Source organism: Platichthys flesus, chromosome 12 (genome assembly GCF_949316205.1).
Source record: "Platichthys flesus chromosome 12, fPlaFle2.1, whole genome shotgun sequence".
Taxonomy (NCBI): domain Eukaryota; kingdom Metazoa; phylum Chordata; class Actinopteri; order Pleuronectiformes; family Pleuronectidae; genus Platichthys; species Platichthys flesus.
In genome coordinates, this window is record NC_084956.1 from 16,684,633 (window position 1) to 16,699,152 (window position 14,520).

The window sequence follows — 14,520 nt, forward strand, 5'->3', positions numbered from 1 at the left end:
CTGCCCTGTGTTACTGAAACCGTGTCTTTGTTGACGTGTGTGTTAGTTAAAATTATCACACTGAGCTCCTTAGTGAACAATGGAGTCAAGCTGATGTGCTATTTGAGGACATGATGCTATAAACGAAAAAGTCTGATGTAACTGATTACACACATTTATCCACAGTGTATGGTGGGTTAATGACGTGTGTTTGCCTGCAGTATGTCTGTAGTGTCTGTATATAAAGGGATCTATAAGAGGATTTGGGGTTACTGTTTTTGGTCAAGCAGCAGCAGCAGCAGCAGCAGCCACCTGGTTGCTGCAATGAGGAGGCGGCTGACACAACAGAGGGGCTGAGAAAGGGACTATAGCAGGGGAAGAGGAGGGAGGAGGAGGAGGAGGAGTGGGCAGAGCAGCAGCAGCAGGAGGAGGAGGAGAGGGATGGGAGGAAAACAGGCAGTCGGGAGGTAAACCCCACGCTGGAGCTGTGTTTTCGGGAGGAGAGCTTATAACAGCGCCTACACCTCTCTCTCTCTGTGGCGTCCTGGTTCGGGTCCTGAATGAAAACAGGATCTAGCAGCTCATGTTCTACTGCTGATTGATTCTCGGAGCCTTCCCTGGTGCAAATTAACTTGGATTCCAATGGTCATGGTCAAAGAAAAAGGTATTTCAACCTATGGTCAGAGTGCATGTGTGTATGTGTGTGATCAGTGTGTTTTTAGGGCATTTGTCTTCCCTGTAGCGTTGTTCACTGTGTGTGGATGTGGAGTAGGATTTGCTCTGCTGTGTCTGACTTTAGGTTTACTGGATCCTCAGTCACTGGTTTGGTTCTTTTTTAGATGGGATCATATTTGATATACAGTGATGGGAATGTGGACGTGGGTTTCTTCATGTGGGTGTGTGTCGCTTGGAAGAAGCAGGACTAATGACACAGTGTGAATCTTCAACACAACATATTATCTGTGTGTTAGAGACTTGGAGATGCTACGCCCTTCTCGACACTCTCGAGCAGCTGATACTCGCGTTTGGAGTCTGCTTAATTTGGCAGCGTCAGGCTTTATGCAAATGCATGCTGGAACAAAGCATCTGGCTCACTGCACAGGAGCCTGAGAGCAAATGTAAAACATTCTGGTCTATATGTCTATAACGTCCCAGCTCTCCAAACAGCAAAGAGGCTGAATAATACACGGCAGCATATAGAGAGGAGGAGTGGAGCGCCGGTGTAGGGATGGATCCACACTGCGCAGAGCTGTGGACCTGCACTCTCTCCGTCTCCCTTTCTCTCTCTCTCTCTCTCGCGCTCTCTCTCTCGCGCTCTGTCTGCAGCCGTTGCCGTGGCAACCATCTAAAAGGTACACTCCATTGTTGTCAGCCGTGGCCTCCATGGTGGCGTCCTGTTAGAAGAAAAAGATGATTGTCTCAACCTTTATCACTGAGGCCACCCAGCTGTGTGGGAGGAATTAGGTGGAGTTGGGGGGGGGGGGTTACAGAGATATTAACATTCCCGGCAATTTACTGGGGTATGTGAGGTGGAGCGTTGTCAGTGTGACTCACAGCAGGAAGCAGCGTAGACTCAATTTTGTAAAGTAAAAAAATTGTTTTATAATCATTTAAAATGGAAGAAATGGTAATAACTCTGTGGCTCTCTACTGGATGGGAGGTATGCACACTTTATATATATGTACTGTATATCCCTGAGACTTTAATTTGCTGTAATGGAAAAGTATTGCATCGCCTCTCCACTTAGTTCACTGGGTTGGACAAGAACATAAAAGACATTAATCACGTTAATACTGTACGTCATCACTCTACGTCATCACCAGTGTGCTATATATTCCACTCTTAGTCTCTGTACTGAGTCACAGCTTGATATATCTCTGCTGTGTTTCAGTGGAGGTTTGATGGGTTCATTTTCCAGCGAGTGTGTAGACAGGGTTCTCTGTGTGGGCAAGTGATATTTTTGTGTTTGGTTCGAAAATATGTCTCTCACAAAAAAAAAAAATTCTTTCAAATGTGAACATGTAGGTTTGTTTATGTATCTGACAGCCTGCTGTGGCCTGGAGGCGGCGTCCAGCTCTGGAGCCGTCCTCTTCATGTGGATTCGACAAGCCACAAGGAAAAGGCCCATGCCATCAAGTTCCCGTGTTGGCAGAACACCCGTAACCTCTGGCTGCCACATGTTCGTCTCCCACAATCCCTCTGTGAAAGTTTTTTCCATCGGCCTTACCCCGCCATATCCCTCGCTCGCCTGCTCTTGGGATTGTCGGCGGCGAGAGGCTGTTGTGGGGTTTAAAGTTGTCCTCTAAACAAAAAGCTATATGGAAAGGCTTTTGCTAACTAAGATTTCGCCGTGTATCCTCCAGGGATCTCATCATGCAACCTGTCTGATGCCAGGTGGGCTCGGTACCATCAGGACACACAGCTGACCAAACACTGTATTACACTGTGTGCTCAGAATGATGAATTATAACCAAGAGGTTGCAGTGTTAGCGTTTTGTCTGTGCGCAGGCTGTTGTCCTATTTTCAAAGCCAAGAATACCCTTGAAATAGTTTGTAATTTATTGGGGCTGCTTGTGCCGGACAGGCTGATCTTTGTACCTTCATTTACACAAGCTTGTGCACATTTGTAAACTCTTTGATTCACTTAAGCACTTTTTTTCTTCTCACCCTGTGTGCGATTACTTGCATCACAAGCCCTGCTGACCTCGTCAGCTCTGTATCATCGCTTGAGTGTCACCTACCTTGTGCTAAAGGAACACAAACTCCCAGAACCCTCTGCACTCATGAGCATTTCTTCTTTTGGCCTCGAAAGTCCAGTGTCATGTGCCTGTGTAGCTGCCTCCCGTGATCTTGCAGAGTGCTGCAGACTAACTGCAGTGGTGCCTCATCTTTGAAGCTCGCCCAGTGTCACCCCCGAAAGAGGAGCTAAACCCTTTCACACACATCAATGCTACACACTGTCATAGACACTCACTGTTTGTACAGCTGGCACATACCAGAATATACGGACGAGATAAGTGGTCGACCCGGGCTGGAGAGACAGTCACTGACCTAAAATATACAGGCTAAAACAACAGGAAAGAAACACAGAGTGTAGCCGTACATTGTGCCAGTCAACAAACATCCTCCCTGTCTGGCATCAATCAGTCTGATTATCACAGGAAATACGACACAGGAGTGTGGGGCCATAGTGGGCAGTCATACAGAGGCAAAGAGCCACAGCCTTCGTTCGCTCCACTTCTGCAAACACAATAGCTCCTGCACTTCATGGAGCCACCATTGTCTCCTCCAGATGGGGTGGCTGTGCAGTCTCTTTATCCCTTTCTATCCTCGTTATTATTATCATTATTTACACTGTGTATGTGCCCAACAACAATCACTCCACACCGCGGCCTCCATTTAGAGCAGACCATTATTCCAAACCCAGGTCCCTGAGGATTAGTTAGGCAGGGTTGGGGGGCGAGGTGGAGGCCAATAGAGCCCCCCCCCCCACCCGGCAATTTGTGCCCGTGTTTGAAGTGCTTTGTCTGGGACGCTGGTGGCGGGGCACAGGGGCGGGGAGGTGCTGAATGCAACCATACATATTCATGGAGGGGAGGGTTAAGAGTTTCTTGTTATGTCTGGATGATGAAGAGCTCCGAGTGCCCTCCCCCCCAAACAATCACACACGCACACAGAAACACTCACACAGAAACACACACACTCCCGTCAAATCAGTCTTTGGATTTCATGGTGGGCACAATTTGGGCCCTTTGACATTCCAGTCAAAATGGGATGGATGGATCTGGGAATGTGTGTGCTTTGTTGCCGATACAAACACATCTGGAACTCATGGACTCATGGATGCCAGGGGGGGAGATTACTGCTCTTACCACTCTTCTCATCTGTCCCTCTGTCTCTCTTTGCCATATACTACAGCATAGTGCACAGTCGCACACAAACACACACAGTCCTTTTGGGCTGCTATTTGTCTGTACTGCTAACTCCACTGTCTGTAGATCTGAGTAACAAAGGCAGCAAGTGACTGAATATTTCATGAGCTTTTTTCCTCTTTCATGTGTTGTTAATTGAATTCCCCCTTTCTCTTTATATTACTATATGGTTACATACATTCCTATGGCTTCATGAAAAGGAAATGAAAGCAACAAAGTCTGAAGCTTCCTCAGCAAATTCCACAATCTCTGTCAATAACCCCACCCTCTTGTTATTTACTAGCGAGTCCGGGGCACGTGTTACAGGAAAATCTGTCCTCAGGGGGCCTTCTTCACTTCCCTCCAGAGTATCATCGGCAGCCTTTATTACTGTCAATGCCGCTCTGGGCTCAGCTTAAATGGGTGGTGGTGGTGGGGAGGGGTGGAGATGGAGTTGTAGGGGTGGAGAGGGCAGCCCCCATTCGTTTGAGCCTGGCTTTGGGATGCTCTGCTGGTTATTGTTCCCTCAGCGGCCACGTTTTGTGTGTGTATGTGTGTGTGTGTGTGTGTGTGTGTGTTTGTTAGTGTATGTCTTTGTGTGTGTGTTCATTTTGTGTGTGTGTGTGTGCGTGTGTTCATTGTGTGTTTAGGCTCATATCAGTCACTTCATTCCCTGGTGATGAGGCAGGACAGATCACTCTGTCAGCACAGCCAACACATCCAGCCCAGAATGAGGAATGTGAGCAGCAGTCTGAAAAATTGTACCACTATATATTTCACGGCATGTTGCTCTGTGCAGATGTTGCTTTATCTGCTCACTTATTTATAGCGTTATATAATATATACATTGTAGAAAATCAGGCACCATTTTGCTTCTATCACAATAATCCCCAAAGACTCACTAATAGATTTAATTCACTTCAGACTTATTGCAATAAGTCATGCTTTTGTAGAGACAGAGTCGTAAGTGTGGAGGCCTGATGAAAATTGGAAAGAGATCTCACTAACGGATCTAATGTATAAACTAATCCTATAAATGCTTCAATCTGAATCGCGTAAGAGCCCTCTATATGTTGGCTTCTTCATGTTTATATGAAACACTGTGTGAAGTGGCTCTCCTGGTTTTTGGTCCACAGTCTCCTTCCCGCCTGAGCAGCCACTGCTGAGGCAAACCCGGTGCATTAGTGGAGGAGGAAGGTTTGAGCTGGAAAAACACACTTCTCATATATCCTCATCTAAACCTCTATGCCTGGGATTCAAACATCAGTCTTGGATTCCTGACAACCTGTTATGACGTCTGCAGTGTTGACTTTTCCATCCTGGGTTGTGCCCCTCTCTGACAGCGCTCTATGAAATGTTAAAAATAGTGGGTTGGGAATAGAAACCGGCTTAAAGAGAGGTTGTTGGCATCACAACAATGGAAAACATGTACTTTAAAGCTTCTATTATATTAGCTTTGAAATTGTTATCTCGTAAGGACAAAACCCCAGAGGACGATATATAACTCTCAGGAGATCGGAACAGTGAAATTTGACATTGTAAAAGTCACCAGAAACTCCTGCTCATGTCATTCCACGTTTGCTGGAATATGTTGTCTTCTCTAAATCAAGTTTATGAAGTGATAATATGTCAGCATAGGCGCCAATTCAGGTGCTTCAGGGCTAAAGCACCCAGAGAGAGCCAGGGCTGAATTTACATGTATTTGTTCAAAATTCAATTACGGTTGGTGGTAGATTGGATCAGCTTGAAGGACCACAAGTTTTCTGATAGGTGATTTCGCTCCCAGCGAAATCACCTATCAGAAAACTCTAGTAGATTGGATCGTCTACAAACCCTGACCACCAATCAAAGTGTCGCTCTAGAGTCTAGTAGATTGGATCGTCTAGAGCCTAGACGATCCAATCTACTACCTTTAAGATGTAACGTCAATAGTGATTTAAAACAAATCCATTTTGAATATTCAGGAGTTATTTGGGCCTGTGGGTTAGGATTGGGTCTTGGTTAAAAAGTTCGAGGTTGGGATAACATAGCAATTTAGTTAGGGGCTTGGTTGGAGTCAGGCCCAAGTGTTTACGATGCAATAAATAAAACTAAAGAGCATTTAAAAAAGCATTAAAGTCAATCAAATAATTTGAAAGGTCTAAATGATCCGGTCACCGAGTCACTGGAAGGGTCAGGTGTGGGTTCAATAGTTAAGCGCATTCACTGGCAGTAGCATAAATTGGGGCCTATGTACAGTATGTGTTGTGTTCACAGTTTGTTGCATGTTTTAAAAGTTTAAAAGCCAATCTGATGTTGCCACTCTAATCTTCCTCATTCATTCATTCATTCATGAAAGGATCATCGCTGACATTTCAGCTGCTCTCTCCCTCCGTTTCACCTCTAAATTAAGCAATTTAGAATAATCAGGCTAGACTGTTTATTTATTTGCAACATGTTTGGTCATTTGACTGTGCATTTCTTGTCCTTTAAAAACTTTGTTGTATACGTGGTGATGTCCCTAAGATCCAGAAATGAATGAGTCAAATGTTGAATGGCCTAACCTTTTTGTTAAGATGTTCCAGCACGAGGCTTCCAACAACTTGTTATGTTGGATATTTTTGGAGAGTGCTTTTGCCCAGATGGCCTCTGTTTTCCTGTGGAGGTGCAATGTCACAAACAGAGCTGCTGAAACTCACTGTCACAGTTGTCTGGTTCACCCAGTGATGACTCATTATCCTGCTGAGTGTAATCACATCAGAGACTCCGGAGAAACAGATCCTCCCAACTTCCAACCCCCCATCGCATCATACCCCAATACTTTTGAGCCTTCCTTTTGCTATCCTGTCTTCTTCTTCCAAACTCATTCTTCTCCTCAAGCAAGATTAAACTCTGTGAATAGTATCCATAAAGCCTGGCATGGGACATTTCCGATGGCCCCCACAGGAGGAAAGTGCCTCATTAATAAAGACTTGGCTCTCTCTTTGATCTGCTTTGATTGCAATTAAACAATTTCTCATATCACACTGTAACTTTGGAAGTGGGATGCAAGCGAGGCCAAGTCATCAATAATCCAGAGTGATGACTCTCTTTGGAAGACTATTGATTGGTCATAATGCTTTTTCTATGCCTTCAGTGGTAACTCATTTTATGTGACTCATTGCTGTGCAGAACGAGCAAAGATCCTTTCATGTTTATTCTTTGTGTGTGTGTGTGTGTGTGTGTGTGTGTGTGTGTGTGTGTGCGTGTGCGTGTGCGTGTGTATGTGTGTGTGTGTGCGCACATGTTTTTGCGTCTTGGTTTGAAAAGGAGACAGAAAGAGGAAACGAGAGGATGTGAGGAGGAGGCCGCCTCTCCAGTTAAAGCTCCTGAATGTTAAATAATCTGCTGGTTTTCTGAACAGCTGAAAAAATGAGTGCAGTGCGGCACTGCAGCGGCATTAACATCCCATACAGTGGTGCTGGATTAATGTCTGACTATGTCAGGGTCGCCCAAACATTTCTTAGACTGACGTGCTTATACTGGCTTGTAGAGATAATAAAGCAAGTCAATGATAGCTTCTCTGTTTTAAATCATTATGACTATGGGAACACGTCACATTAAAACAATTATGTCTACATCTTTACTCTGATTGAGAGGTACGCTTGAGTAGAGTTGTTACAACCCCGGCCCTTTGCTGTGTGTCTTCGCCATTCTCTCTCTCAATTTCACCCTCACTGTCCTATGCCCAAAGAGAAATCTAGAAAAAGTAGATTATACTGTTAGGTGTAGCAATATAACTCTGTTGGACATCTACTGAAATACAGTATCTCATCTGCTTTTGATGATACCGCACAGCCTAGTACATACATTCATGTTTAAATGAGGATTCGTCGTCTTTGTTTATTCTCCAACTTTTCCTATAGGCACTAGAAAGTCAAAGTTTACAGGCATGTAGCATTTAAGGGTTTAGCATTTAGCTTGTCTGACAGAAGTGACTCTCAAGCTGTGTTTGACTCTAAAACTTGCTTTTTAAACATGGTATATAAAGAGACTTAATGGTTAAATCAATAACCGGGAATATGTGCCAGGAATAAACAGCAAATGGCTCATAACTTTAAATTATATTTTCCTCTGAGTTGAAAGCACAGTAAGCTCAATATTGAAATAGATTTCATCAATACCCTTTCAGTGTGCCATTTACCAGGTCCTGCTCCCTCAGCACTTTGACTCTCCCATCCTCCACCGATCAAGACAGATTAAATTTAGGTTGCTGCTCTCCAGAGAGCCTATCTGGGCCATGAACCCCAAGTTGTGCATGCTCTGTTCAATGTTCTTTTCTTTTTTTACCCCGACAGGCTCTCAGCAGTTAGTCTTTATCTTTGGTGTGATACTGAAGATTCAGGTCTATAAGCAGAAAGTGTCCTTGGATGTTACTACCACTTCAAGCAACTATGATGACTCATGAGCATCACGGTTTAGTAGTAATGTAATGTCTCCTCTCTTGCAGTGGCTCATGCGCAGGACACACACCACCACTCCAAAGAGAAGCCCCTGATTCAGTGCTACAAGTGTGGGGAGCCATGCAAGGGTGAGGTGCTGCGGGTGCAGAACAAGCACTTCCACCTCAAGTGCTTCACCTGTAAAGGTACGTTGGAATAATAATGAAACAATCCTACAACTGCCTAATCCCTACCTGATCACTCAAACAGTATGATCATGAACCCCAGTCTTTTGTTAAATAGTAAATTGTAGACATGTTTTTTTTTCTGAGGAGAATGGGAGCTGTGTGAAAATCAGCAGCCAAGTTGTGAAGTTTTAAAATTCATTGCTAACTTGATATTGCCACATTAGGTGGTGATTTGCTTCCTTCATTCAGTACATGCTGTCTAATAAGCAACAGCCATATCATTGAAAATATGACTCGATTGGGGTCGCAGGTATCGAGGAGCCTGATGTGTTTTAAGGTAAAGAAACCAAAGTTCGCCAATCCCAAAAACAATTCCCAATCACCCAGATGGATCGGAACAGTACAGGAACCTAAAGGCCACAGTTGCCTTTCTGTCCTCTGAGGACTAGGAGTATGCATGCTGGCATGACTCATCGTCACTTATCAGACCTCCATACTGCCATGGAGAGTGACAGTGCAAATTGTTCTGCACTTAGCGTTACTATTAGCGATGGATTTCTGGCATGAATGCCATGCAGCCACCCACGTCTGACCATTCGGTCTCGCTCTTGTAGACTGAACCCTCCCCGATGAAGCCCTTGTAGTTAATCTTTGACAGGAGCACTGTTATAGAGTTAGCTTAGTTCAGCAAAGGCCCAGATTAAAATCTAATTCTGTCCTTTACAAGTGGATATACATGCCTGTGATAAAAGCGTTTGTGTGTGTGTGAGGGTGTTTGTGCACAGTTGCCAAATAAGTGATAGTACAGCTTTAATAGCCGTAAGACACACTGTCCTAGTCCTTCTTCTTAATTTATTTGAGCGCTTGTCTGTCTCAAAACCTGTGAGAGGACAAATAATTACGCTAATGTTGGTTGTGGTCATTCCAGGTTGCCCAAGCTCATTGACACTTAGATGCTATTAACAGATATGCAGACAGGTCTGAAATAATCTCTTTCTCCATTGTTTATCTCCTGCACCCATGCACAAGAGCAAATGTTTTCAGTTTCCACTAAATTCACTTTCATTGCAGTTTCATACGCTGATCCAAATAAAGCGCTCATTGTAATGTCATGCATCTGTTGTAAAGCCAAGGTTACTTGACATCCAAGTCAAAGGCCACCAAATCCACTGCAGGTTTTCTCTCAACTCTGTTAGCTTAGAGGCTAATCTCATCATTCCTGAGCCCTAATGCAATTAAATCAGATTCTCTCCCTCACTCGCTCCCATTCATCCCCAGGATTTAGCGTGGCTCATTGCGTAAGAATGATTAGGTGCAGTTATCTCCAACATCTAAATATTTTCCCTCTTCGCGGTGGGGTTCCCAAAATACTATTAAATTCCCAGGCTCCCACTGGGCGCTGGGGCGGAGGACTTAAAAGGACAAAAAGTTGATTTTTTTTCTATTTTCTTTTTTACTAATGCAATGACTGATTTGAGGAAATGGAAGTTGGAGGGGGCAACTGAGGTTTCCGGAACATGATATAACAATACAAATGTGTGTTGTTTGGTATTGTCCTTACTTCAATGTGTTCATGTACTTTGAAGTCGAAATGTGGAAAAAACCACACCTTGACATCGCTGCATTATTTCCACGATAACAAAGAGCAAAAATATAATCTATGTCAATCATCAAAGCTGTAGTTTGCAAGTGACAAAAGTGAAAGATTTAACAAATTCACTGATTGGTTTATAAATATTGACGTCAGAAACCCGGCAACCCATGAATACAATTTTTTGCTGACTTTCCAAGTTCTTCCATCCCACATGAAATTTCAAAATGTTGACCCTCTGTCTTTTACCCTAGTGCCACCATGAGGTTGAGACTTGTGGTTTTGAGTAAAATGTCCCTCCGACTACTGTAGTGGATATTCATTTTTTCCTTTGATTTTTTACCAAATATGCTAATTAAGAGCATTTCTGTAAGTCTTAGCTTTCATTTGTGTGAACAGCCGATTGACAAATGCATACTGAAACACTAACCTGATGGTGAACAAACATAAGCCTGTAAGCATTGTTTGCAAATACTGTTGTGCCAAGTGCAGCCTCACAGCCGCCCTTGTCTTCGGATTATAATCTTGTTTTATAATATACACATGTGATGTCAACCTAACAAAATATGATTGACTGCTGAAAAGGAGACACAAATCCTTAGATTGTTGACAGGTGCTAGTCGAAGCACATGGGATCACCCAAAAAGTGAAAACCCACAAATCTTTAGCCTCCCTGAAAGTCTCTCACTGATTTCACTGATCCACTGTCTCCTTCATGTTCAGTTGTTTCCACAACTTTAGTCAATCTTTCATATGATCGCTATCAAAACCCACAAACACATTAAAATATCCCAAACTCTCTCAAACTCAATTGTTCCCTAATTTGTATTTCTGCCTGTCATGTTTGTCGAGATGGCAAGGTTGTGTTTGAATGGACGGAAGTTTGTTAAGAATTGTTACTGCATTGAACAGTCTACCTCCACAGTGACAATGAAAAGACCTTGCTTTAGTGGTGCTAAGTAATTGACATGAGTTCTAAATGCAAAGTTCTTTCAGTGCAGGAGAAAGTTCAAGATTTTCATCTTGTGAGTGTGAACACCAGATTCAACATTGTGCTTCACGTTCACGATGTAACACACCGAGCTGTTAAAATTTTTTCCACATATTTTTTGGAGCTAGCATCCATTTCATGCTTTCAGTGAGCCGATCACGAATACACAGACGAGCAAGTCTTAACACAGCCACTAATGCGTGGAGGAGCTGGGTGGCTTGATGGTCGGGTGCTTTATGTTGTTATACAGGCAGAGAAGTAAATGGCCTAACTTGAGGAGTGGCAATGTGTGTGTCCTGTGTAGTGTGTGGCTGTGACCTTGCCCAGGGGGGCTTCTTCATGAAGAATGGAGAGTATCTGTGCACGCTGGACTACCAACGCATGCACGGCACCCGCTGCAATGGCTGTGGGGACTTCGTGGAGGGGGAAGTGGTCACCGCCCTGGGGAAGACCTATCACCCTGCCTGCTTCGTCTGCACCATCTGCAAGTAAGACCTCCAATCTCTTCATGGCATATTTATCAGTTTATAAATCACAGATTAAACCAGAGAGATTTTACTGCTGCGAATAATTACATCGCAAAATAGAAATAGTCGAGGCCTAACAATGAAGTAATAGGGGAATTTGAAGGTCGGCATGAAGGTATCTCAGTCTTCCTCATTTAAATGTGTATATATAAATATATTTGACTGAAGTTTTAATATTGTTTACCATTATTTCTGTTCATACTGACTAAAATGACTTAATTAATTCTTTACTCCAGAGCTATTTACATCTTACTTCTTTTCAACACAGTAATTATAAATGTTTGATCAGAAAGGAACCAGCTGTAGGTCAAAGACAGTGGGAACTCCAGTTGACTGTACAGTCCCATGCTGTGAGTCATCTCACTGTATGTTTCCCTCAGGCAAACAGTGTTGACACACGTTCACATCATTGGGTCCTGTCACCATCAGCCCCTTCAGACAACCTGCAAGACACAGCTTAACACTCTCTTACCACAGGGCCATAGCTCATGTCTTGTTGACCAGTTGTTGATGTCATCTTGTTTGCAGGCGACCGTTCCCTGCTGGGGACAGGGTGACCTTTAATGGGAAGGACTGTCTGTGTCAGTACTGTGTCGAGCCCATGTCTCCAGGACCAAAGGACATCCTTGGCTCCAGCAGTAAGTGGCAGATTGAGTTCCCCAATACACACACGTGCTCACAGGATTCTGCACATGAAGGCATTTACATTCACTTCATGCGATTTTGGATTCTGCATGTAAGATTTCAGTACTATTCTAGGTGAATTTTAATTGAAGAAATCTGAAATGTTTAATGCTTTTAGGCATTTGATGTCAGTTCCACATTTGTAATGCTAATAGGATTTTTCTGTAGTTTTTCCTTACTCTTGATGGGTAAAGCCCCATGAGACAAACTGTGATTTAAACTTATACAAATATAATCTGATTTGATTTGGCGTCTTTTCAAAACAGTGGCCTGTTGGTGGACCATTCAGTGCTCATGCTATATTTACCATACTCTGTATACATAAATGGATGCCGCCTCCTTCCCCCCCCCCCACTATCCATACATTAAGCCAAAATATATCAGCCACAAACAAGACCACCTTGTATTTGAGGAGTCTGAGCCGTAGCAATCAGATGATGGAGACACATTAGTGAAGTCCTGCTGATATGCACGCTTGACCATCTGGGTCCGTGGGTCGGTCTCAGCTGTCAATCTTGACGATTCAGCCTGTTTTCATTGGATCAAATAACTTATATATTTCTTTATTATTTAAATTGACTTCGCATTTACTTTTACATTTTATTTTGGTTCCTGTACCTTCCACTAAAATGGAGAAGATAGGCTCACCTATAATGCAGGAAGCCACCAGGCGGCAATAAGGACACTTTGAAATCACTTTTGAGAAACTCTCAAGTTGAAACAAGTTATTTAAAACCAATAAGCTTTATCAACATTTCTGTGAAGTGTCCAAAGGTACCATATATCTCTGGAAGAATGTTGAGGAAATGTGTATATAAACTATAAAACATATTTTTCTTGAGTTTAAAATATTAACCAAGTGTTTACTTCTTCAACCTTTAACCTGTCAGGAAATAATTAAAAATTTGATTTGATTCTCTACAAGAGATGGCTGGGAAGATTGAAATCACTCTCATGTCTGTGTGTCTCAAAAATCCTTCACACCTTTTGGTTTTGTACAGCTTCAACAAACAAGATACAGAGTGCTATAGTGAGCTTTGGAAGAGCTGGTGAGAAGATTTTGGTAACTTTAAACTAAACAATTGTATAGCTACAGTATTTCCTCCTTTGCCCAGCAGCCTGGCAGCTGTGAATCGGTTAAGAAAGTACTCTTGTCTGTAGCTGGTACCACCCGACAGTGCTGCACTACAGGAGCAGAACATTGTTCGTGAGGATGAGGAGCTCCCCTGTAACCCAGATAGCGTGAAGACATGAATGCTGGAGGAGTTTCCTTTGGGAGTTCCTCCACCTTCATTCTCCTCTTCTCCGTGAACGCATCCCCGAGTTCGGCCAGCCAACGTTGTTTTATGAATAACACCAAGACAGGCCTTGCTAAATAATGCATGGCCGTGCATTTCCGCTCCTCTCCTTCTCCCTCTCTTCCTCTTCCTGTTCTTTAATTCACTCTCTCCTGCTGTCCACCCCTCTATCTGTCCCAGCCCCACTGGTCTTTCTGTTGGCGTTTGAAGAGCTTTTAGACAAGGTCGCCTATAAATAAGGCATGCTGATTCTCCTCAAGTCATCATCGCAGCCTCGTTATGCCTCACACTGTTATTGTCCCCTGTGGTTGCGGTGGGCTCTTCGTTGCTTTCATGCTCTTCATTAAAGGAGAGATGACGAGAAGATTATTCGTTCAGAAACCGGCCTCTTGTACTTTCAGAGCCGCGGGAACATACTTGGCTATGGATGGAGCTTTCAGAGCCTTTGCTAAAAGAAATGTGGAGGATAGCAAGAGGCAGCTGTCAAAACATTGCTGGTTGCCCTCTATCACCATCTAGTGTCTTGGGTCAGAAATGACAACATATTCTCACTTCAGGCATACTGTAACTTCCAGCTATATTTAATTAAAGTCGTATTTTTTAGATGACAGGAACATTTAAAGGTCCAGTCTGTAAGATTTAGGTGAAAGGGATCTATTGACAGAAAGTGAATATTAAATATTCAGTAGTGTGTCATCACCTTAATTGTACCAGTTGTTTGCTTTACCCTAGAATAGGCCCTTTATATGTAAATACTTTATATTTACAATGGGAGTGGGTCCTCTCTATGGACAAACAACACACCTTTTGAGTTTCTATGACAACTGAAGGCTACCACAGGTTCTCTTACATGTTTGGAAGTGGAGGTTGAGATGAGGGGTATTCAGCTGGAACGGATACTTCACCATTAGATTTCACTAAATTCTACAAACTGAAGTGAGGATTGATTCA

At 43.3% G+C, this 14,520-nt stretch overlaps 1 protein-coding gene across 2 annotated transcripts in view; it reads left to right on the forward strand.

Moving 5' to 3' along the window:
- Positions 1–14,520, forward strand: part of ablim1a (actin binding LIM protein 1a) — a 38,262-nt gene that overhangs the window by 7,100 nt on the left and 16,642 nt on the right. For both annotated transcript variants that reach the window (XR_009923902.1, XM_062400536.1), the window contains exons 2-4: positions 8,359–8,496; positions 11,365–11,548; positions 12,116–12,225. Coding sequence is in view for 1 of the 2 variants with exons in the window: in XM_062400536.1 (XP_062256520.1) it covers positions 8,359–8,496; positions 11,365–11,548; positions 12,116–12,225 (432 nt within the window). In the remaining variant the exon portion in view is untranslated. The remainder of the gene's footprint in view (positions 1–8,358; positions 8,497–11,364; positions 11,549–12,115; positions 12,226–14,520) is intronic.